Raw genomic sequence first — 23,451 nt, 5'->3', positions numbered from 1 at the left:
GTTTACAAAATATCACATTTCTGTTTCTCCCTATTAATCGAGTTATAAACCACGATTTGGTCACTTTGTTTAGACAGTTCAATTCAATGTCTATATGGTTTTACTCAAATTTCCAATGAGTTTTAAGATGATACAATGTCAGTAGAGATTTATAGACAGAGGTCAACATTGGAAACTGAGTCAAGATTGAGTTTCTGCGTAAATCATGCTAAGATTACTTATGCAATATTGTTTAATTTCCAATTTTGGCTAGTAACACCTTCATACTGATGATCCAAGTGCAGTTGTGCAGCTGATTTTTTTATTTATACATGGTTATAAAGCACTTTTAACCACTTCTGTCTCTTTATAATGTAATTTTCTTTATCTATAGATGAACATAACAAAACCTGAATGAGGGTATAGTTAATTTTACTGCCATAACAACAACTGTTATCTGTAACTTAACTTTGGCCTCTGAGCTCATAGTGCAGGACAGGCAGCACAACATTCAACATAGCATGAATATGCAAAACACCATAAATATAAAAGATAAGCAAAGAAAAACATACCCGAGAGTGCCAACTAGAATTAATAGAAATCCTGAGGTGCTTTTAAATTTGACTGTGTATGAGGAGAACCATTGCTCATTGCAGTGACTGTGAGTTTTATGATTAAAAACACATGAAGTCTCTACATGACACAAATAAAGGACAATCTAAAAGATTAAACCTTCACTTTCTGGACCAAAATCCAGATCAAATCTGATATAAAATCCGGGTCTAATTTTTTCAGTCAAATCTAGTGTTAACTTTTTTGAATAGTTTAAGATTTATTACATAAGTGAATGAGACTGCATATGATGTACAGTAGTAGCTGTTGCACAGAAGGTAACAGAGGTAGTCACATAAACATATCTCATGAAAATGAAAAGCTCTACATGGTTAGTTCTGGGGAGTATGACTTTTTCTGAGAAGGTCTCATTTTCAGTTTCTTTTAAGATTCCTGCACTTGACTTAACATTGGAAAAAACGTAAAAACTCACAGAGGACGCCCTGGGACACAAACAGGTTTCACTTCTGTTTGAACCTCGACGAAGAAACACACAACTGAACAACATCAGCAACCACCAACCATCATCTACTGCACATCTACTATAGGTGAGTTTAACATCTAACTGCATCCACTACCTGCAGAGGAGACAAGTCTGTGTTGGAGGTCCGGTTTCGATTACCTTATCTATAGACGATAAATTGATTTATGAGGCATTTTGTTCAGTGGACACGCAGTAACAAGGCAGGAGTTACTTTCGTTTTCTGTATAGGTCTTTTTACATGGAAAATTTTGCTTGTCATTTGGCTGGTTTAGTCAACCTGTCGTTATGTTGAAGTGATGTGAAGCTGCTTTTATTAAAAAAAAAAAAAAAAAAAAGAAAGAGAAAAAAGGTGTAAATGAAAAACCTCAAAGAACTATCCAAATAGACTGTCCACTATCTCATGTGATAAAAATACTCAGTGAATTTAATTTAAAATTCATATATACTGAATATTGTAAGATTTTAGAAAAATTCCCGTTTAAGCCTTCAAATTAGTTATGTCATTAATAGAGGCGGTTTTGTTCTTAGCAGTAACAAACCTGTTAAGTAACAGTAACTGCTAACTGCTGTAGTAGTAACAAACCGAGATTTATTAAAGTAAATAACAATAATAACTGTAATGGGGTGTGTGTATGAATGCAAACAAAACAAAACAAAACAAAAAACAAAACAAAAAAACCCCAAAACAGAACAAAACCAAAACCAAAACCAAATTTAAGCTGCAAGCATCGATGCCCTCGTGCCCCATGCAAGTTGGGCTGTGCCATGGTCGGTGGGTCTGCACGTGGACTTCATACACAGGCGTTTTTTGGACAGTGCATGAAGTGGCGAAGCTATTTGGAGCTAGAGAACATCCACAAAGTAACAAACACACCTGCGAAATAAAGGCATGTTGTAGTTTATGTTGTTGAGAACATACTATGTAATGTGTGTTGTAAGGTAGACTTTCAGTGCACAGTAGGTAACACTATGAGAAACAGACAATATGGAAGCATAGTGAGATTGTGTCTAAAACAAATTAATTTCCTAATTTTCATCAAGTCTATTTTTAGAAAAGGAAAGACATTTAACCCACATGACCTGGTCAAAGTTTGATTGAAATGTGTACTGTCAGGTGTATAGAGACAATAAGTATTGTCAGACAATAAGTATGTTCAGACAGTGCAAGGAGATAAACATCACTTCCTTTGTCCACTATTTTGCCTGCTGCTGGGGCTGCTTCGCTGAAATTTCGTAGGGGGGGCTATTCAGCCAGTTTGCATCATTGATGGAATATTGTCATGTAGACATGTTCAGGCCGGGAGTCTTATCAAACATGTAGAGTTTGGTGCAGACTGGAGCATTTACAACAAAGTTATAGCAACTTCCTCTGTCATGGCGAAACATCAAATCTCAACAGTGTGAGGATGAGAATTTTCTGCAGGGTGAGACATGTCTGTCTGATCAAGAAAGACAATCAGGAGTTACTTTCGTTTTCTGTATATGGCTTTTTACATGGAGGATGTTGTTTGTCATTTAGCTGGTTTAGTCAATCTGTTGTTATGTTGAAGTGATGTGAAGCTGCTTTTATTAAAAAAAAAGAAAGAAAAAAAAGGTGCAAATGACACATGACAACATGCTATTTTTGGAAGGGACCTTGCAATAAACCATAATGTGTAATCACAGTGCTGCATCCTCTGATCTGTTAGGACAGTCTCCATCATGTCAGTGGTCACATCCAGCCTGACTGAAGATCAGCAGAAGAAGCTGCTGTCTCTCTTTGGTCATGTCAGACTTCACCTGCTCTACAAAGCCAGTGTTCATTGCTTCACTGCTGCTGCTTTTCACAGCCGCTGTGACAAACAGGGTCCCACTGTCATTGTTGCTTACAATGCTGCTGGGTTTGTCCTCGGAGCCTACACCTCGAAGGACTACACTCAGAGCGGAGAGGGCGTCAAGGACGACGGTGCTTTCCTCTACAGCATCAGTGCGGGGGTAAACAAGCCTCTGAGGGTGGCGATAATCACCGGCCAGTGTGCTTTCACAGATGTACCAACTGGTCCAAATTTTGGTGCCTTAGTGTTCCTGCATGAGGACAAACCTGAGTTCCAGTGCAATCCGGGGACAGGCTTTAACTTTGAAGCTGCAGCGATGCATGGAGGAAACTTGGCACTGACTGAGTTTGAGGTGTATCGAGTTGAAGGTGTGTGACAATACTTTCTCTCATGAAACATAATATAGAAGGCGTCTTAAATGGTGACTAAAATTCACACTGTTTTGTCAAAGTTGATTTTATGAATTAACTTTGAGCATTAGAATAAAATAACCAATCATGTGACAATACCTTTCTTTTCCACTTGCAGGTTTGGGAGATCTCTTGGCCAAACCCTGGAGGAACGTCCAATGGACTGCTGAGTATGTCGAAATCTGTGGCAACTTAAGTCATAATGAATTAGGTCATGATAAAAGCTGTGACTCAAGTAGATGATTAAAGTAATTTAATATCCAGATTAGAACATGAAGCAGTGCTTTTATTTATTTATCATCAACTGGTACCTCTTAGTTGTTAAAAGTGGCACAATTTTGTCAACCAGTTACCTAATGTCTTTAACCTGGTATTAAGAGGATATATCATGCACATTTCCCATATTTTATTCTGGGGCTCTACTAGTATATCATTCTGTTATTTACAGTTTAAAAAATCCTTATTTATATTATAATGGCCTTTTATGCAGCCCATCAGTTCCCAAAAGCTGCCCCTCAGCAGACTTCTGCCAGCTCAGGAGGCTACATAAACAAACAATAGTAGCCGGATTTCACTTTGTTTCCTTGTACTTGGATTATAAACTTCTTAAATACATCCATACATGTTCAAGCCTGAATCTGACCTGAATTATGCAAGTTGACAACTTGAGCTCAACAACAAAGGCTAAGGTTGTTGCTAGGCTAAGTTTGTTGCTAGGTGGCCATTTGTGGACATGCATGAACAATCTGATGTTATCATGATGAAGAAGCAAACGGAGCGTTCACAGCAGGCTGAATTCTGGGCTTTTGACTTGAAGGCGGCATTCTTACATCCGTTCACTTCAAGTTTTGGAACTTTCACTATGTTTAACATAGACATCCGATACTATAACAGTATATAAATGAAAGAAAATCACAAAAAGCATGATATGTCCCCTTTAAACTCTTTTCATTAAACATATACATCAAACTAATCCTATGTAGCTAATGGATACTACTAGACTTGTAAATATTGTCCATATTATTTCTGTCGCTTGTAGGAGAAAGCACCAGTTAATGAAGGCCATTAAGAACTATAAGCCTGACATAAAAACAGTGCAACAAGCCCGGGTGTTGTTGGTGGGCCCTGTTGGAGCTGGGAAGTCTAGCTTTTTCAACTCCATCAACTCAGCGTTTCGAGGCAATATGACTTCCCAGGCCATCGCTGGTACAGCAGGGAAGAGTGTGACCACTCAGGTACTTGCACAAGTTTTACTATTTCTGATACTGCTGATATGTTGCAGGTAAAATTAGTGTCTTTGTTTGAAATGTGGAGGTTGAAGTGCAGGTTTGACAGCTACAAAACAAGAGAGAGGAACTCTCTCAGGGGTGACATAGGAAACAAGACACATATATTTGAAAGATGATTACCTTGCATAGGTTATATGAATGTAAACTACAGTAAACTATTAGTGTTGCATTAAATTACATTTTGTATCTCTTCTGTAGTTCCGTACCTATACTATCAAGGCAGGGAAAGGCGGTGCAGCAGTTCCTCTGATCCTGTGCGACACAATGGGGCTGGAGGAAAACGCTGATGCTGGTTTGGACATTGACGACTTAGTCAACATCTACAAGGGTCACATAAAGGATCGCTACCAGGTCTTCTACCTTCCCACACCCTCACAAAGCTTAGGAATTTCCACTGAGAGAATAATAACAAATGAATCTGTCTCTGCTTTGTTCGTCCTTCAGTTTAGCACTGCCACGCCTCTCACAGAGAACGCTCCCGGCTTCAAGAAGGATGCAACTCTGAAAGACATGATTCATTGTGTGGTTTACATGGTCGACACCTGCAAGGTCTCTCTTCTTACCAAACAAATGCTGGACAAGTTTGCTGCCATCCGGAAAAAGACCAACCTCCTGGGTTAGCAGGAGAATAATGTTATTTCCAGAATGGATCCACCATTTTACCTTGTATATCTTCATATATTTACGTTTTATAAGCCTACCTTTTCCCACACTTTCTTTTTCTGCAGCATCAACTCTAAGGATCAGTAAGCTTTTATCTTGTCTTTTCCTTTATTTCGATCTGATCTCCCTCCTCTTCTGATCTCTTATAGGCATTCCTCAGATACTCCTGATGACCAAAGTAGATGAAGCCTGTCCGCTCGTGGCAGAAGACTTGCAGAATGTTTATCGTAGTGCTTACATACAGAGGAAGGTAATGGTTTTAGATAACCTCCATAAGGTCATCATGTTGAGATCATAACAAATCCTAGCTATAAAGGATGAGAAGCTTGCTGTTGAGGTGGTATTTGTAATGATTTTGATGATGAGAAATGGGCATTCACTCCCTGATGTATGTACATTTCTGTGGCTGCTTTTCAGGCCCGTGAGTTGAGTGAGTCTCTGGGCATCCCCTTGTCCTATGTGCTGCCGGTGAAGAACTACAGTGAGGAGCTGGAACTGGACCTGAACACCGACATACTGCTGTTTTCTGCTGTGGAGCAGATGCTCAACTACGCAGACAGCTTCTTCGAGAACCAGGTCATTGAGGATCAGGAAGTGAATGATCAGCTGGAGCTCTACAGATCCAGTGATCATCTCCAGCCAGTCTTACAAAAGCATTGTGAACATCAGGCTGTCTGAAAGATAGACATCACATGTTAAATGAAATGCATGGCTGTGCAAAAATGTATCAATTTTTATGTAGATGTTTTTATTTGCTGCAGCTTAGTCATTTGACAACAAACAGGATCAAATAACGTGAATTATGCTGGATTTACTTAAAGGGACAATTCACCTAAATAATGTCCTGGTGACTGATACTCCATAATCTTTATGCTTTTTAGATTCTTTTTCTACAGCAGAATGTTATTTTTCAATGCTTTGAGGGAAAAGCTGAGTTCATATGATATGGTTGAAGTCTCCAGAACAGCCAGTAATTGGACAGAGAAAGATTATTTTGTCAGCTGCTGTTTCCAAAGTTCAGAATGCAACTCAACTCTTAAACCAACATGGATGAGAGGTCTTCAAATGTCCATGGTTTCCATGACAACTGGGCAAATTACTGTTGATAAAATTGATGTGATTTGACTGAAAGCTCCAGAAAAGCTAATAAACTGCCCTTGAGTTGAGATTGTTTTGACAATGTGAAGCAGAAGTCTTGAAATATCAGCAAACACTTTTTTGGTGTAATTTGAGTGAACTGACGATTTAAACCACTTCAGCTGTTGTGTTTTTACTAATTTTTTTTTGCCAGGTACAGGCTTAGGCTTTTTTGTTTGTTTGTTTGTTTGTTTTTTCATATTATCGCTGGTTTAATTTTTAATTAACTTTTATCACGATTGCCTGGTAATTCTGATATTCTTGAACATGTATGGCTGATTTGTATTTTTGATTTCAGACTCTTTTGACTTTCAGTTTAACAATTGTGAGAAGATTATACAGACTTTTCTTTCTCTCAGTCAGCCACTAGATGTCAGTCATAATTTCAAAATCACTTGGATTCAGTTATGGAAACTCTGGGATATTATGGAAAAATCAAAGTCGCACGACTGCATTTCATGGTCCGACATTCAATAAATGTATTTTTCTGTACCTGATTTATCTGAGGATTATTTCATTGTATTTGTTTATGCATAATATCACATAGATCATCAAGCCAGAATGACAAGGAAAATTGCAAAGTATTCGCATGTTGTGTAAAAACATCACTCAGCGCAACCAAATAAATACACAACGAGCCCACATGACACAGAGAGACGTTGGGATTTCCTTTGAGCCAATTGCAAAACTGGTGTAGTTTCGGTGCCGCCCTCCTCGGAGCCCCGGTATAAAGAGTGTGTCGCAACGTTGCCAACAACAAAAACGCTGCAGAAACACTTCTGCGCATATTGGATACGCTGAAGGAATATTCAAATCACCAGACATCTGTCTCACTGGGATTAATTTTTGGTTTGCAAACATGATTCCCGAGGAAAGCTTTGCGCCCAGCGTCATCGAGAACAGGTGAGGTTTGCTCTTTTTTACATCCACTGTCAGACTTGGATAGTTTTATGGCTGTCTGAGCCATGTGGAGGGCCATCATGTGCTGCTGGACAGGAATGTTTCTCGTCCTTTGACCCCTGCATTACCTGAACTGCTGAGGCTGATCTAAACTACGCTTTGTGAGCTTTATCCTGTTGGAGTGCAGAGATTTTGATTATCAAATAGGCTACTTGATATCTAAATTGCTACAACTGCAACCCTGCACTGAACCCAGAGTAGACTGAAATATGTATGTCTATGTATACCCTCATTAGCATTTGGTATTAACTGATTGCGCAATCGTGCACATGCATGCATAGCCTGCAGCAAGGCTTGTGTATGTGGACCATACGATGTATATTTATATGAGGCTTTATTTTATCACAATCATCCACATACAACCATCACTGGTGTGACTGGAGGATATATTAATAACTGATGAAAGCTTTTTGTGTGACTTTTCTTGGACTTTGTTACCAGTTAAAAAGGTATTTTAACATCATGTAATAAAATTGATCAATACAATAATGGACCCTATATATTAAAGAACTGCTACAGGCATTTGACATGACCTATGTTTAGTTTTATTGCAGAATACAAAAGGATCATTGTCCTCTCTTTCCCTCTCAGGGTGCAGTCTGTGGGTCTGGCTCTGGAGGAGTTGCTGGTGACAGCTCAGAAACAAGACTGCTTAACTGTTGGCATCTATGAATCAGCTAAACTTCTTAATGCGTGAGTTGAATTATTGTTCCATTTCAGAGGATAATTTTGTCCAACCTTTATGTCTGCAACCCCTAAGCATCGCAAACATGTGAATACACGTGTCCTACCAAAAACTCATCATTTTCTGCCTTTCTGTTTTCTCCTCAGTGAACCAGATAGCGTGGTTCTGTGCGTTCTAGCAGCAGACGGTGAAGACGACGTGGCTCTGCAGATCCACTTTACCCTGCTGCAGTCGTTCTGTTGTGACAGCGGCATCACCATCCTGCGAGTTTCAGGGGTTCAGCGGCTCCAGCAGCTACTGGGAGCTGTTGATGCCAACAGAAACCAAGAAGAGCACAGAGACCTCCACTGCATGCTGGTTACGGTGTGTTGACTCAGCTCAGCCCTCTCTTATGTAACTAAAAGGCAGTTGCAAATCTATACACCATGCAGTTATCATGAGAGATGAATTCCATGCAGTAGCTAAAATATTGTGTCATATTCTGGTGTTGCACGTTCTGTAACTTTTCAACTACTTATCTGTAATTTTCTGTAGTTTTGTTTTTCTTTGTGAATTACAAACACTGTCTGCAGACTAAATTTCCCTTAATATTTGAACATGAATTTGATGTTTATGTTTCCCTTGCAGAACCCCCAGGCTGAACACTGCAGGCTACAAGAAGTGGGGACCTACTGCCAGGAGAGCCGGCGCCTCAACCAGTGGGTGCCTGAACTGGTCCTGCAGGAACGCTGAAGGGTCTGGCGCCCGAACACATCAATAAACACAGGAGCTCTTTTTGGGTTCAGATACAGATGAACTGAAGGATCTCTTGCAGCTCATGCAGGGATAGCCTGGAGTGGAGTGAGACGGGCTATCCTGACACATGACAAGCAGGAACCACGGACTCCCATTCAAGGGCTCATGAACACAGTTCAAGAGGAGACTGGTTTCTAAAATCTGTGTTGCGCGCAAAAGACAAAAAAAGCAGATTCGCATCCAGGCCAAATTGTTTTTAGATTGTCAGTAAAACAAAATTTAAGTTTCTGTTTGACATCCACTTGTTTATGAGGTGTGGCGGTAATCAATAAGGGGAAGTAGCTTTGAGAGCAAAACTTCCACACCCCAACTATTATCTGGAAGACCTGTGTATTTCTCTGGACTGGACAGGAATGCTGCAATGGTGAAACTATGCCAAACATTCCTGAGTATTCTGAAATGGGAGAGTCCTTGGAAAGAAGGTGTGTTTGTGTTTTGAGTGTGTGGTATGCGTGTACAACACTTGTGTCTTTCTTTAGAAAAGACTGGGCGTGAAGCCTGTGTGTGTGTGTTCTTGAAATGAGCAGCAGAGGAATCGTCTCCATGGAAACTGAAATGGAAATTATGTTGGAGTTGCACAGGATTTGTTGGCATTGCAGGTCCAAAAAACTGCAAAAGGGGCTCAGAACATGATGTGTTTTGGTCAGAGGATGAACTATATTATCTGATCTGAGGGACAAAAGTCGACTATAAAATCTCATTGTACTGAAAAACAAACCAGAGACTTTATATCTGTGCCTTCAAGAGTGCTGCCTCTTAATAAAATGCTGTTAAACTAGTGTGAGCAATGGTACACCGGTAATTTATTGATCATATCAGTTGTGTAGTTATTTATGATCTAATTTTGTGCTCTGTCAACAAAGTCAATAAATTATTTTGTTCATAAATGATTGACTGCTTCATCAGTTTGAAGAGGTTCCTGCTCAGATTTCAAAACTAAAGCCATGCATGCGTCATGGAACAGGAGCTATAGCTGAGTCACACAACTACATTTTACATTTGAGGTTGGAGTAATGGAAAAAAACATGCATGCTTGGGGTGATGCCTTTGTCAGCCCTACAAATCGTCAGCCAGGATTTCCTTTTGTAGTAAACATGAGTCAACCAGAGAGAAACTGGGGTGGAGACAGAAACTCGTTGTATTGGAACAAACGGGCAAAACAAGCTAATGCAGATTTACTGTCCCTACAAGTCGGGGAGAAAGAGGGAAGATCCAAGTTGCCTGTCAACACTTTTGATTTAATTTGTACATTTGTATGATAGTTGTGTGCATGTTTTATGTCACATGATGCTGCTAAACCTGCAAGTGCATGCGCAAAAGCTGAAGCATGTGCAAATTACTCTGGGTGTAACCCCACCCATGCCACAGTATCTGCACATGATCAGGTAGCAAGATGTTCTTGCAACTAAGTACAAGTGGTTTTATTCTCCCCTCTGCCCTCCCTTCACTCTGTTTTGCTCTCCACTCCGCCCTCTGCTCTCACATGTTTGTTCACAGCTCTGAGGCTGAGCTGAAGAGAGGGAACATTCAGTGCACATGGACCTCCCATTTGTTTACGATCAGCTGGACAGGGGAGTGACTGGTGAGGGGACTGACTTCTGATTGGCTCAGATTCATCCACCCAAAATCTGATTGGCTTTGGCTTGCTGAGGGGTCGGGGAGGGGGCAGTGGGGGTATGGTTTGAAACTTGGAGGAGACTCGTGACTGTTGAAGCAGTGCTTCAAAGGGCAGAGAGACTGCCTGAGACGGGAGACTTGTAACAATGACATTCCTTCGAAATGGCTTCACCTTGCTGTGCTCTTTGTTTACTTTGTTTTGTGCAACCAGTTTTCATCTTTGCACTGAACACTATGTACCCATTTGGCCAGTATGCAGGTTTGTCCATGTGCATTTGTGTATCTTTGCAATCAGTGTGAGAAAAAGCCTAACCCTCCCACTCAGACAGCATACAAAGACAAATAATATTAGCTATGCTAACATGCTCACAATGATGACAATTGTGTGTTCACCATCTTAGTTTAGTATGTTAGCTTGGTAACATTTGCTAACACTGAGCATAGCTGAGGCTGATGGTGTCATTAGTTTCTCAAGCATTTGGTCATAAACTATAGTATTGGACAAATGAAATATGAAGGAATTACCTCAATGTTGTTACAAGTCATCCTTAAAAGGGATATAAATGTCTACCAAATTTCATGACAATCCATCCAATATTTGTTGAGACATTTCACTTAAACCGCAAATGTCAACTTCATGGTGGTGCTTGAGGAAAAATCAGGAAAATCATTGAACCCATTAGGATTTATCCTCTGGGAACCGTGAATGTCTGCACCAAATTGTGTGCCAATCCATTGAGTAGATGTTGAGATATTTCACATGATATATGAAATCTTTGAGCTGCTGGTGGCACAAGAGTAAAAGTCAGGGGAATACCAAAGTCAATATGATTCATCCTCTTGGCACCATCAACATCTGTGCCAAATTTAGTTGCACTGCATGCAATAGTTGTTGAGATATTTTAATTGTGAGCAATGTATTGCACCAACTGATGACCAACAAACTGCTGCAAATAAAAATAAAAAATACACAAGAGCATTTGTTATTATATCATATTTTTATTAATGTTATCTACTTCTCAATATCATCTTTTTTTAACAGCAATATCCACAAAATATTAACAGTGTGCAAGAAAACATGAGTTATGGCACATCAGAGAACAGTTACAAAAAATAGATATATTTTCTTCATAATCAATCAAGGCAAAAAGATACATATACTGTATGCATACACAGGAGATCAGAACACAAAAGATGAGTCTCGGGAAGGGCTCAGAGCCGATTCAGTGATGTTTGATATGAAAGTCAACCAGTGAGGAGCCTCAACTCTCCCCACCTGACCAGAAATTAATTTCACCGGGCTCGCTTTGTGTCACAACACCAGTGGATTTCCATCTCGAGCCATGTGTTCTACTTTAAGACTGTTCATTCTGTTGATCTGATAACCCCAAGACCAGCATTAACACAATATACGCCACTATAAGGCAAACTAACAACCAACCAATCAGACAAACTGTCAGCCAAACCAGCGATTCAGATCGGCTGTTTCTGATTGTAAGCCCAACCAGCTATGGAATGATTGAAAAAACAATGATGATAAAAAATAGCATCTGTCAGACATCTTCAGGACAACATCAGGGTGTATGTGTGCTGGTATGTATATTTATTTTCTTTGCAGTTGTAATCCTTATCGACTCTAGCTGCACCTTCCAGATAAATTACAAGGAACTGCTTTCCCTTCCTTGAACACTAACAATCAGTTATTTCCTCAATCATAAAACAGGTAAGGGGCAAAAGTAAAATGATCCCAGGTTAGTGATTCTTTCTACCTGCAATTTGCACACAACTTTCAGTATGTAGTTATTTTATTTCTTCGGCTGACTGCTCTTTTTTTATGTCAGTGAAAGGACACCATGATATCTGCATGTCTGTATGCTAAATATGAAGCTACAGCCAGCAGCTAGGTAGCTTAGCTTAGCATACAGACTGGAAACGAAGGTCACAAAATCCACCAACATGCACCTCTAAACCTCACTAATGAACGCATTTGTTTAATACGTATGAACACTGAAGTATAAAAACGGCAAATTGCGGTTTTGTGGTGGGTTATGTGGCCGACTGATTCTTGGCCGGGTGCAGTGACTTCTAGGATTCTCTGCTGGTTGCTTGGCAACGGCCCAACGAGATATAATGTGTTAATTAGTGAGTGACTTACAGGTGGCTTGTAACAGAGCCACGCTAGCTGTCTCCCCGTTTTTTATCTTTATGCTAAGCTAAGCTGCTGGCTGTAGCCTTATAGGCCTATTGAATCTACCAATATGAGAATGGTATCAATCTTCTGATCTAACTCTCAGCAAGAAAGTGAGTAATTGTATTTCCCAAAAAGTTTAACTATTACTTATTACTTATATATATATATATATATATATATATATATATATATATATAAGTATATAATATATATATTATATACTATTTAGATCTCTAAGGCTTAGATGAGTTGTGACAATAAACTGCTGCTAATATGATGTTGCAGAGAAACAGATTGAGCCACACAGAAAGAGAAGTTTTTTTTTTTAAATCTGTGAATTTGCCAGCTAAAGTTGTTATTAGTCATTACATCAAAAACAGCTTCCCACACTTGAACTGAATAATTTTAGAATATTGTCCATTTTTACTCTTCTTCAAAATGCTTCTGACCGGTAAAAAAGAGCAATTGGAGACCATACATGTTGTTCTGACTCACACAGCGTAACATGACCTCACCCTCGGTAAGACTCACCCTGACCTGGAATTGCAGGGCTGCAGTACTGTAACATTACTATGTGACACTCTGCGCAGCACTGGAGGCACTGTGTGTTCTTGCACACTGTGCTTCTCTCACACTGGCACACACTTAACACACACACATGCGTGCATCTCTATTTTCTCTTCTCCGCCTACCTCTGCCAAATCATCCTTTTCAGCTAACAAAAGCTAGCACCCGAAACACACCCACACACACGCACATACACATGAATACACACGCACCCTCAGCCCTCGCTTTGGCCTTTCTCCAGCTCCTGCTCTCTCTGTACTTTGGGAATGGCCTGCTCTCTCTGTTTGGAAAAGCAAATGAGAGATGAGCCAGTGCTTTGTATCACGAGCCATCGTTGTGACCAAGTGAGAAAACAGGGATGTTAATGAGCAATTTAATCTTGAATTTCATCAAAAAGTTATATATATATTTTAAGAAAAGCTCCCAAATCTGTCAGGGAGGTACCTTATTTCAACATATTGTCAATTTGGTACTCTAATAATACGCTGTTATTTCAGAAAGTGGGGAACTGTGTATTTTGTATAAAGAAAAATAATACTTAGGTCAACACTGAATCGCTATTAGAGGTGAATATTTTTTGCAGCGTGTTCCCCGCTGGCTGCCAGCCTTCAATGAATAATGCTGGTGATATTCTACATTTTTGTACTTTCAGTGTATCCCATGAAAAGACTCTCAGCCCTGTTTTCGTTTCTATTGAGACATCTTTAAAAACAAGTCACAAATAACTACTTTACTACTTTACTTTAAAAAAGGCCAAATAATTAATAACAGCAACAACAGCTAAAACAGCTGGGGTCTTGTTAGTTGGATCAATTACTTGTTGGTTTCGGTCTTTTCAGGGGATTTAATGACAGTGAAACAAATACAGAATATCACCAGACGTATCTGTATAATTGACACTCTCACGCACACAGAAGCATGTGTGGACCCATGAAGACACAAACAACTGCTCAACTCTCACCACCTCCAAAAAACTCCCAACAGTCAGTGTAGCAGGTGGACCATATTGATCTAGTGATTAGAGAAGAGAAAAGCAGGGGTTTCAACCTCCATGACAGTCCATCAGCAGCCATAATTCCCATCCAAATGACCCCACCCTGCTCTGTCACTGTATGTTCACTCTTTACAAAAGCCTCGACTGAATGCTAAAAATGTAAATATGATGGCACAAAGCTCCCTTCTTTCAGCAAATAACCAGTTCTCAATGCCAAGCCTTACAGCACTTTTAACCTTTGACCTCTAGCAATCATCCCTTAACCTGAAAAGCAGCTGCAAGAGCGAGTGTGTGTGTCATGTGTACATGTGTGTTGTCCTAGTTGTCTGTCGCCCACCGAAAAACCAACACTGGAGAAAAAAACCCTAAAAACTGTGGGCTGCTCTGGTGTTAAAGGATAGATGGCAGGTTGGTTCTTTCCACTGGAATGAGGTCCGATGTTGATTCATCCTCTAACAGGATATGGATCCTAAACCTACCAGGAGCTTGTGTTTCTATCTTACATTTATTTTATATATCCTGATCAGGTGTTGTATTTATATCTGTGGTTAAAACCAACCTCCGCTATCGCAAGCCTCTAAAACCTGAATGACAATTAAAAAAAAAAAAAAATGGAGACAGACAGAATCCTGACTGACAAAACAGAATAAGTAGTACTAAAAAAATCGAACATCCACAGAGGGGATTCCGTGTTTAGATTTTGTATCTTACAAACACTGTACAGGGTAATACTCAACTGACCAGGTTCCATGGACTCCATAGAAAGAAGAAACTCAAAAATAAACCCAAAACAGCTACTCTTCAACTTATCACTTCTGCACATGTCTGAAAGAAAGTTTGTACACTTAGTTTGTTTCTCTTAACTTCATTTTTTTTTTCTCTTCGTCTTCAGTTTTTACAATCAAGTTTGGTTTTTCAGAGAGGAGGAGGAGAGCTTCGTGGAGGAGAGGTTAAACAGGAGAGCGGAAACCGAGAAGTGGGGGCCGCTGGCTTTTCGCCGACCAGTCCCAGCTTATATTTAAGTGAGCTGTTGGACTGGAAAGCCAGGTAATATTTACTCCTTATCTGATTTAAAGCAAGGATTATTCTGCATTAAAACAATACATATGTACCTTCTCCACTGTAGAGGCAAACAGAACAAAGTAAAAATGCTCCAAGCACCTCCGTCTTTGCAAGTGATCAGGTTAAGATAACCATACAACAACTGCCAATTAAAAGAGTCAAACATAAGCAGAGAAGGCAGGAAAGGGACAGCTTCATTTTTACTTTTTGGGACGGCTATAAGTTATACTTCCTCCTCCAGCCTTGCAGTCCTTGCAGACTGACACTCGGGTGTGGTCAGTCTGTGACCTCGCCCTCTCTCAGTGTAAAGCACAGGGAGGCTTGATGTACAGTAGAAACGTTTGTTTAAGATCCTAGCAGGTATCAGCTTAGGTATTACCCCTGGCTCCAAACCAAATCTCCTGTTGTTTCATCAACACGAGCATTTTAACGTCGCACAGGAACAGAAACATGATCAGCCAGGGGCAACACCTACATCAAAAGTACTGCAAAACAATCCAAAAAAATGTACAGTATTATCTATCTGTTAAGTAATGCTTCAACAAAATATCAAAACATACATTGAGTTCACAAACAAGTATTTCTTAAGAAAAATGCAGTAAACGTCCGGGGTTAATAGCTTGACTTCTGTGTAGAGCGGTTCACTATGTTCCCCTCATTCTGTAGGTGCAGATCTGATGTCAGCACAGACATTTCTGCCGATAACAGCAGCCTCATAAACTGCAGTGGGGAACAGAATCAGTGACAGCAGATCAGCATCTACAGACGGCTTTCTGTACAGGTTGGCACAGCTGGAGGTTTGGCCAAAGGCTGCAGACGGCCATAGTGAAGCCACTGCAGGCAGAGAAGGTCTGTTAAAACAGGTTTGGGTTGGAACATGCTAGCCCGATAAAGGCAAAGGCTTCAGCCAGTCGCTCCGAAATAACCTGCCATGGTTTAGCACAGGCAGGTCCAAGAGAAAAGCTCTCAGACCTGGTGAATTTTCAACTCCCACAAACAAAAGAAGCGATTATTGAGCTTTAAATTAGACACCAGGTCGTGTTTGGCACGGTTGGCAGGAGCGCCTACCGCCCATTCTGTTGCCCACATGCATCCTCCCACTCCCTGCCTATGGCACAGCTGTCCATCTTTTACCCAACCCCTCATTTCGTGACAAAAAAAGGAACAAAAATCCGGTTTCCTACTGATTATTAATGTCCAAATCCCTTTTCAAGTTAAGCTAACACTTGTAGTTAATTTACCAGCATATATGAATATTACCAAAGCACCTTGGATCATACTCAGTGATATACTGATCTCAGCCACTGTGAGCACATGATACCTGCCCCCTAGCTGTGGCTCTGGGGTATGGCGCGTTTCCAGAGTGGCTATTTTGGGAGTGTGTGTGTTTCCGTGTGTGTGTGTGGATACTGGATATAGAGAGCAGAGCCCTGTAAGATTGAGCAGGGCTGCTTCGAGTGTGTGTGTTTGCATGTGTGTGTCTGGGAGTTCTGGGGATCAATTTAAGTACTGAAAGTGTGTGTGTGTCTGTAAATGCGTGAATGTGTGTTTTTTTTGTGTGTGTGTGTTTGTGTGTGTGAGGGCAAGAGGAGCAGAAAGCAGCTATAGGATGATGCAGGGTTTCTTGTCCTTGAAAGGGTTTTCGGAGGTGGGAACCCCAACCAGCAGAGGGTCGCTACGAGCATGCTGCTCACAGTAACTCATCAGGTCTGCTGCTGCTTTAGACACCTGAGAGGAGGGAAGCAGGGAGAGGAAGATAAGGAGAGGTGGGGGGAGGCAAGAGGGAGAGAGAAAGGGGAAAGAAAAGGGAGGACATGTGGAGAAGAATTGGACAAGTAGGGGGAACAGAAAAAGAGAATGGAGGAAGAATGAGGACAGGAGAAAATTAGAGGTAAGAACGGAGGGAAATTATGGTCAGATATGGATGAATAATCACACACACACACACACACACTCAGGAGTAAACTATAATCCTACCTTAATGCGTTCAATCCCTGCCTCAATCCTCAGCTGTTCCACCAGTTTCCTGGCCTGAGCGATATTATTAGTGGTAGACATACTGATCCATCAGAATACACCAACACAGGAGGAAACTGAATGAGGGAGAGAGAAAAAGAGATTACTATGCAGACAGTAATGGATGATTTAATCAAATATGCATTCAAGAGTTGGAGCTCAGCAGAAAACAAGACTGGTGAAATAAAGGTGAAATAAAGAGTATCAGCTTGAAAATGTACATTTAATATATATAATATAATAATATTAGTAATTTATAATTTATTTATAATAACAGTATATATATACCATACTGCATACTTCAGTTTTGAGGTACTTTATTTTAATTCTATGCTAATCTACACTTCTACTTCACTAAAGAGGGAAATAGCACTTTTTACTTAAATGAGATTATAAAATATTATGGGTTCTTATAGATTTAACTACTTAACAGTAGGCTGTATTAAACTACTTCACATTAGCTTGGCCGTGACCGACTACAACATTAAAATGCTTACATATTAATACATCAGTATTAACGATACAATATAATAATAAACTTTAACGGGGACCATTTTTCTGCATAACGAGTACTTTAACTTTTAGTACTTTAAGGACATTTTGTTGATAACACTTCTGCACTTTTACCAAAGTGAGATTTTGTCATGGAATATTTTTACATTGCGGTAATGCTACTTTTAAAAAGTAAAGCATCTGGATACTTCTTTGCCAGCTGGTTGTTGCCTATAAAACAAAAAGCTTGCAGGCAAAAATAATCTGGGGACAACAGTAATGAGTCGGACGGCCAAAGATCAACTTGAAAGCTTCTGTAGCTTCATTCTGGTTTCTAATTTAACTGTTTCACTGATTTCTCTCTATAACTCCAACAGCTGTCTTTTTGGCATCTCACACTTATTATCTATGAAACATTTTCCTCTTTAGAAATTCGGCAGTCGTATGCACTATATGGAAGGATTTTGCATAATATAGCCAACAATTAAATTATGTTTTACATTAGCCTCTGGGTTTACTGACATACTTTATATAAACATCGCATTGACTGCACTGATTGCAACTTAATCACCTTTAAAACTGTCAATAGCTTGTTTAAGTGACTGTATGGCCTTTGCTATAGAGTTACAGCACCACTGTGAGGTGACTATATGCTGGTGCAACACTCATAAAGAGCAAAAAATTGAAGTTTCTTGTTCAAAATGAAATTATATGTACACTACAAATAAGGATGGGACTTAAATATTTTAAAAGCAACATAATAAGATCAACTTTGTCATTCACACCGAACAATCTTAAAGCTTTTAGCTTGTAGGTAATGCATGCAACTTACTCACATATACTCACATATAAAGAGTGTTACCTGTATGATGGTGTGCAGACAGGACTCTCTCTGAACACAAGTATGACGGGATGGAGAGGACGAGCTGAGCGGTGGGAAAGCGGTTACTGGGTCAAAACGACAGAGCTGGATGGCGGCTGAGCTCACATTGGCTTGTCTCTGTGTAGAAGGAGAAAAGGTGAGAGGGACAGGTGAGTTGGCTGCTACAGCTATGATTCAACTCACATTTTATACAATTAAAAATATTAGTTTCCATGTGCGGTTGTGTATACCAAGGGATCTTTGATGCCACAGACTTCTAAAGAGGTCAATTAACCCACAAACACTTGTTGAATTTAAGATTTTGGGAGGTGTTTGGGAAGATAAAAGCTGTGATAGTGAAATCAGCAATCTGCAAGTGTCTCTCTTATACAATTTATAGTTGTGATAAATGCTGGTTGGACCCCATTAAGGCCCTTTAAAGGAGGGGGACTGGAATTTTGCTTCAACACCAAGCTGTCATCACTGACCTTATCATCCTTATTACAATATCTGTCATCACAACCTCATTTTTTATATCACAAATCACCAGTACTACCATTTAATGGATCAGATGGTGGGACATTCCTGAATTTGTGATCCAGCACACATCTTTTGATACCTGTGGTGTCTCATATCTCATAAACCTCCACTTTCTTTCTTTCATTCTTTCTTTCTTTCTTTCTTTCATTCTTTCTTTCTTTCTTTCTTTAGCACTTCTCTTTTAGCACAGCATGGAAGTTTCCCCCAGCTGGAGTCACAGGCAGCAGCCAGTGCATATGATCAAAACACACCTCGTATATTCCTCACATACAGTACTACTGGCGTGTTACGACTGTGTCTCTCACTCTGTCTCTCTGTCTGTCGCTCTCTCTCCCGGGAGGAGAGTCCTGCTTTAATTACTCCTACTGTGGAGTAGCTCAGAGATTCATGTCTGTAATTAGGGCTTTTGTGTGTGTGTGTGTGTGTGTGTGTGTGTGTGTGTGTGTGTGTGTGTGTGTGTGTGTGTGTGAGAGAGAGAGAGAGAGAGAGAGAGAGAGAAGAAAGACGGAAGAAGTGAACAGACTTTCATTAAAACACCTGATGAAATTTTGTCTGACTCTGTCTCCACATGCACGTTTGTGTTATTACACTCATGAGAACATTCTTTGGTTGTCTCACAACCTAACCCTAATTTTAATCCTAATCCTAATCTTAACCCCACAAATCCTTCTCTTAACTAGTTAGTTTCAAAATGCCCCCACTACCGAGAGATTTTTCTCTTTCCTCTGTCCTTGTGTGGACATTTTGTCCTACATTTATGTAAAAACTTGTTTATGTCACTTACGAGATTTAAATGTATTCCCTGGAGATTAACCATAACCTTAACCCTAATGTTTAACCTCAACCCTTACACTAGCATTAACCAAGAAGATCCTAAAATGTTATGGTTTAACTTGTGGGGACCAGTATTTGTCCTTAAAATACACATACTTTTCCATCTAAACGTACAGTATACTTCTCATTATCTGCCAGGTTTTGAGGAGTGTCCCTAAATCCCCCCACATGCAGCATCACTGACAGCCAACAGAAAAAATATAGATATTCCTATAAATAGCAGCAACTCCTGACAATATAACACAATCCAAATAAACAACAGCACAAACTACAATGTGCAAAATCACCACGTAGATGAATCAACATCAGTAACAACAAAAAAATTGGAATCTCCAAGCTTCGACAAGGGTAATGCTTGTTGCAGGACTATTGTTTTGGAGTGCAATGTGTTCTTATGTTGTTGTCTAAGTCCTATATGATCAGCTTCCCCCAAAATAATAAAAGTGGCACCTTCCCTCACCACATAACTGACATTAAAACAAGCTGACTGCACTTTTACCCTGAAGTTCAATTGGCAGTTTTGTTCAGAACTGAAGACTATGTTTTCATATTGTACCACAAGCAAAAACAACTCGCAGGGATAGTACACCTTTAAGCAATAAATGTCCACTTTTTTCAACAGTTTGGGGATATTATAAACCGTGATTCCTTCAGCCTGTTGATTTTTTCAAACTTTCTGCTGTGGCGCATTCCGTGCTGAGAGAAGTGAGCTGTACACTTTAAAAAACCCAGCACAAACATGAATTTCTACCCCACCGTAGACACATCTCTCTTCTCACACGCCCCCAAAATTGAAAACATTTTCTTTAGAAGCCGATGCACAGAGGCTAAACCTACAGTATTATGCTGTTCATTTGTCTTAGCCTGGACCAAAACATCACCAGAGCTGGACAGGCCCTGGCCAGCCAACCAGCCAGCCAGCCAGCGATCCCACCGCCGCTCTCAAGACGCGCAAAAATGCATCAATCCTTATTGATCCTAGCAGCTCCTGAGCGCTGATCGGGCCTACAGTACGGAGCCATGTCCTCCGCTATAGGCCCTGCTCACTGCTCTACCGTGTGAAAACACAATGCGGGCATTTTGATGGATAGAACAGCATGTCCTCTCTCTCCCATGGCTATCCACACACCACACGCACACACACGCGCGCACGCGCGCGCACGCATACATACACACGCATACGCACAGGCGCGCAAGCACAAGCAGACCTTGTGCACATATCAAAGCCACAGATATTTTCCCAAGTGAAGACCAGACTAGACCGCTTCAGGTCTGCAAATAGGCCCTGATTGTTAGCCGTGGGAGCAGGGTGGTGACATGTTTTGAGGGAGGCAGGCTCCAGCAGCCAATATAAACCCATCCAGCGACAATGGGCAGAAGACTGGAGCGCATGCCTTTATGTTCCGCTATTATGCAAATTGATCGGCATACGGCCTACTTCAGCATATTATATCCAGAGGTTTTTTGGATACAGTGGCTTGTGCGTCCTCAGAGTCCAGCCGAGCTGTAGGAAATCTTCCACTGACCCTGTCCCCGGTCCTCCCCACCCTCTCTGCCGGCAAAGGGCTGGGGAAATCCGGATTCGTGACACTGATGAATCCCCTCTCCGCTGCAGCCGCCCTCGGTGGCGAGAAGCCGGGTTCGCAGAGGCGCACAGACGCGTTACAATTATAATAGACAGGGAGAAAAATACCCGAATATCTCCAAACTCACCTCCGAATGCGCTGTATTGGTGATTTAAAGGGCCAGATCCGCTGGTTTCTCACCCTCTCTGCTCGTTCACTCCCCGTCTTTACCGAGCCAAACGCCTCCCCCTCCGTTACCAGTGTCTGTCCACTCCTCTGCTCCCCCTCCCTTCTCTTCCTCCCTTCCTCCCTCTCTCCTTCTCCCTACTTCCATCCGATCCGGTGACAGCAGCTTTCACCCAGGGGCTCCTAAACAAACATTTCACGCAGATAACATGAACGCATCCTCTAAACAAGGAGAGTTTGAATGTGTACGTTTTCCAATCATGCTCGTCTCAACAATGGAGTATAATTTAAATAATCAATTTAGTTCAGGGTAATTGTCTTGTAGCCCTGTAAGTTTGGGAATAGGTATAGATGCACTTGCATGAATGAAAGCCCCATTCACAATTTACTGATAAAAGGTCTTCATTTACCTGCTCTCAGTGTGAAAACCTTTATTTAACAATGAAATCAAAAGACGTATTTTTCTGGATCCCCTCGAAACTTCTTTTTCTTGGAACCATTTGGGCCATTTTAACACTTGTAATTTCCTCTAAGACATAATATTGGATCCTGTATAGTGGCTGAATGTTTGAATGGCTTCATCTTCCTCCAGCAGATCTAATCTGTGATCTTCTCGTAAATTGTAGCTGTTGGCTCAGATCCCAGGCAAGTAATAACATTTTTTTCCTCTACAGAATCTGCCTGAATATTTTCATTGCGTATAAAATTAACATAAATGCCTGCCCCTTATTGTGAATATTATATATTTTGAGTGATCAGAATAAGTATATTTTGCATTACGAGCAGATACATCACGTTTCTCCATTTAAATTCTTTGAATCATATTGCTTTAGATATTTTCTAGACTTATAAAATGTGAACATTAGCATAAAGCATAAATGAAATCTTACTGGCACTGAGTTGCAGCCTATGTTGCACAATCCCCATCTCAGTTTCTCTTTATAATCTTCTTCTTTGGGCAAGATTTAATAAGGGACGATTTACCTGATCTATGCAGACGACTGTAGTGCTTTGCCTTATATATTTTCTATTATTTGTATTTTAAACTGAGGTTAGTGCTCAAATGAAGTACAGAGACTGTTTATTTTAGCTGCTGCAAGCTTGACATAGAATAATAGCTATTTTGCAGCTCTACTATAACCTTTTCCCAGCTCTCTACTTCTGTATCTAACTAGAACTGCAAAAATAGTCAATTAGTCGATTTTGATAATTGGATAATAATCGTTTTAATATTATTTGTGCAAAAATGGCAAACATTTGCTTGTTGCACCTTCTTAAATGTTAAGGTATGAAGCTTTTCTGTGTCCCACATGATAGTAAACTGAATATCTTTGGGTTTTGGACTGTTGATCAGACCTAATAAGACATTTGAAGACGTCATCGTGGTGTGTAAGAAAGTATGAGGGTGCGTTTTTTTTAGCCATTTAATTGAGAAATTGATAATGAAAATAATTGTTAGTTGCAACCATAACATATTTATCCCTTTCACGTGCACACCTGGATCTGTACATTACAGTAAAATGACTTTTTCCAACATGAGTGCATTGCGCTTCGCTGCCACAGGATGGCGCCATTATCCCACCTGTAGTACCGTTTTCTCCAGGGAGGTGTGGGCCGCTCCTTCTATTCCTGGCAGGCCCCGGTGCAAACACGCATCCTCCGTTTCCACCTAGCTGTGTAGTCCACTCCTCCACACG

The 23,451-nt window shown here is 40.5% G+C and overlaps 3 protein-coding genes across 8 annotated transcripts; 2 read left to right on the top strand and 1 right to left on the bottom strand.

Annotated features, from left to right (window-relative positions):
• The first annotated feature begins 1,031 nt into the window (after positions 1 to 1,031).
• Positions 1,032 to 6,848, top strand: LOC121880754 (interferon-induced protein 44-like). Of its 2 annotated transcripts, none has more exons than XM_042388247.1 (8): positions 1,032 to 1,139; positions 2,769 to 3,257; positions 3,418 to 3,469; positions 4,339 to 4,534; positions 4,787 to 4,939; positions 5,033 to 5,204; positions 5,401 to 5,501; positions 5,669 to 6,848. In XM_042388247.1, the coding sequence occupies exons 2-8, from the start codon at positions 2,777 to 2,779 to the stop codon at positions 5,927 to 5,929; spliced, it is 1,416 nt and encodes a 471-aa protein (XP_042244181.1). In that variant the 5' UTR covers positions 1,032 to 1,139; positions 2,769 to 2,776; the 3' UTR covers positions 5,930 to 6,848. The 2 variants fall into 2 exon arrangements, with proteins under 2 accessions (XP_042244181.1, XP_042244180.1); XM_042388246.1 differs by having other exon boundaries at positions 2,764 to 3,257.
• Positions 6,849 to 7,113: 265 nt separating this feature from the next.
• Positions 7,114 to 9,718, top strand: LOC121880755 (growth arrest and DNA damage-inducible protein GADD45 beta-like). Its single transcript, XM_042388249.1, has 4 exons — positions 7,114 to 7,291; positions 7,940 to 8,041; positions 8,180 to 8,396; positions 8,661 to 9,718. Exons 1-4 carry the CDS (start codon positions 7,248 to 7,250, stop codon positions 8,763 to 8,765), a joined length of 468 nt encoding a protein of 155 aa, XP_042244183.1. The 5' UTR covers positions 7,114 to 7,247; the 3' UTR covers positions 8,766 to 9,718.
• Positions 9,719 to 16,855: 7,137 nt separating this feature from the next.
• Positions 16,856 to 23,432, bottom strand: gng7 (guanine nucleotide binding protein (G protein), gamma 7). 5 transcript variants are annotated; one of them, XM_042388765.1, is made up of 4 exons: positions 23,346 to 23,432; positions 18,630 to 18,767; positions 17,237 to 17,352; positions 16,856 to 16,987 (listed from the first exon to the last, which is right to left on the bottom strand). In XM_042388765.1, the coding sequence occupies exons 3-4, from the start codon at positions 17,315 to 17,317 to the stop codon at positions 16,862 to 16,864; spliced, it is 207 nt and encodes a 68-aa protein (XP_042244699.1). In that variant the 5' UTR covers positions 17,318 to 17,352; positions 18,630 to 18,767; positions 23,346 to 23,432; the 3' UTR covers positions 16,856 to 16,861. The 5 variants fall into 5 exon arrangements, with proteins under 5 accessions (XP_042244699.1, XP_042244698.1, XP_042244697.1 ...); XM_042388764.1 differs by having other exon boundaries at positions 23,337 to 23,413; XM_042388763.1 differs by lacking the exon at positions 23,346 to 23,432 and adding an exon at positions 21,717 to 21,803.
• Between the last annotated feature and the right edge of the window lie 19 nt (positions 23,433 to 23,451).

This window comes from Thunnus maccoyii, chromosome 16, assembly GCF_910596095.1.
Source record: "Thunnus maccoyii chromosome 16, fThuMac1.1, whole genome shotgun sequence".
NCBI lineage: Eukaryota > Metazoa > Chordata > Actinopteri > Scombriformes > Scombridae > Thunnus > Thunnus maccoyii.
The sequence above is the reverse complement of the archived record's forward strand: the minus strand, read 5'-3'. Positions and strand labels throughout refer to the sequence as shown.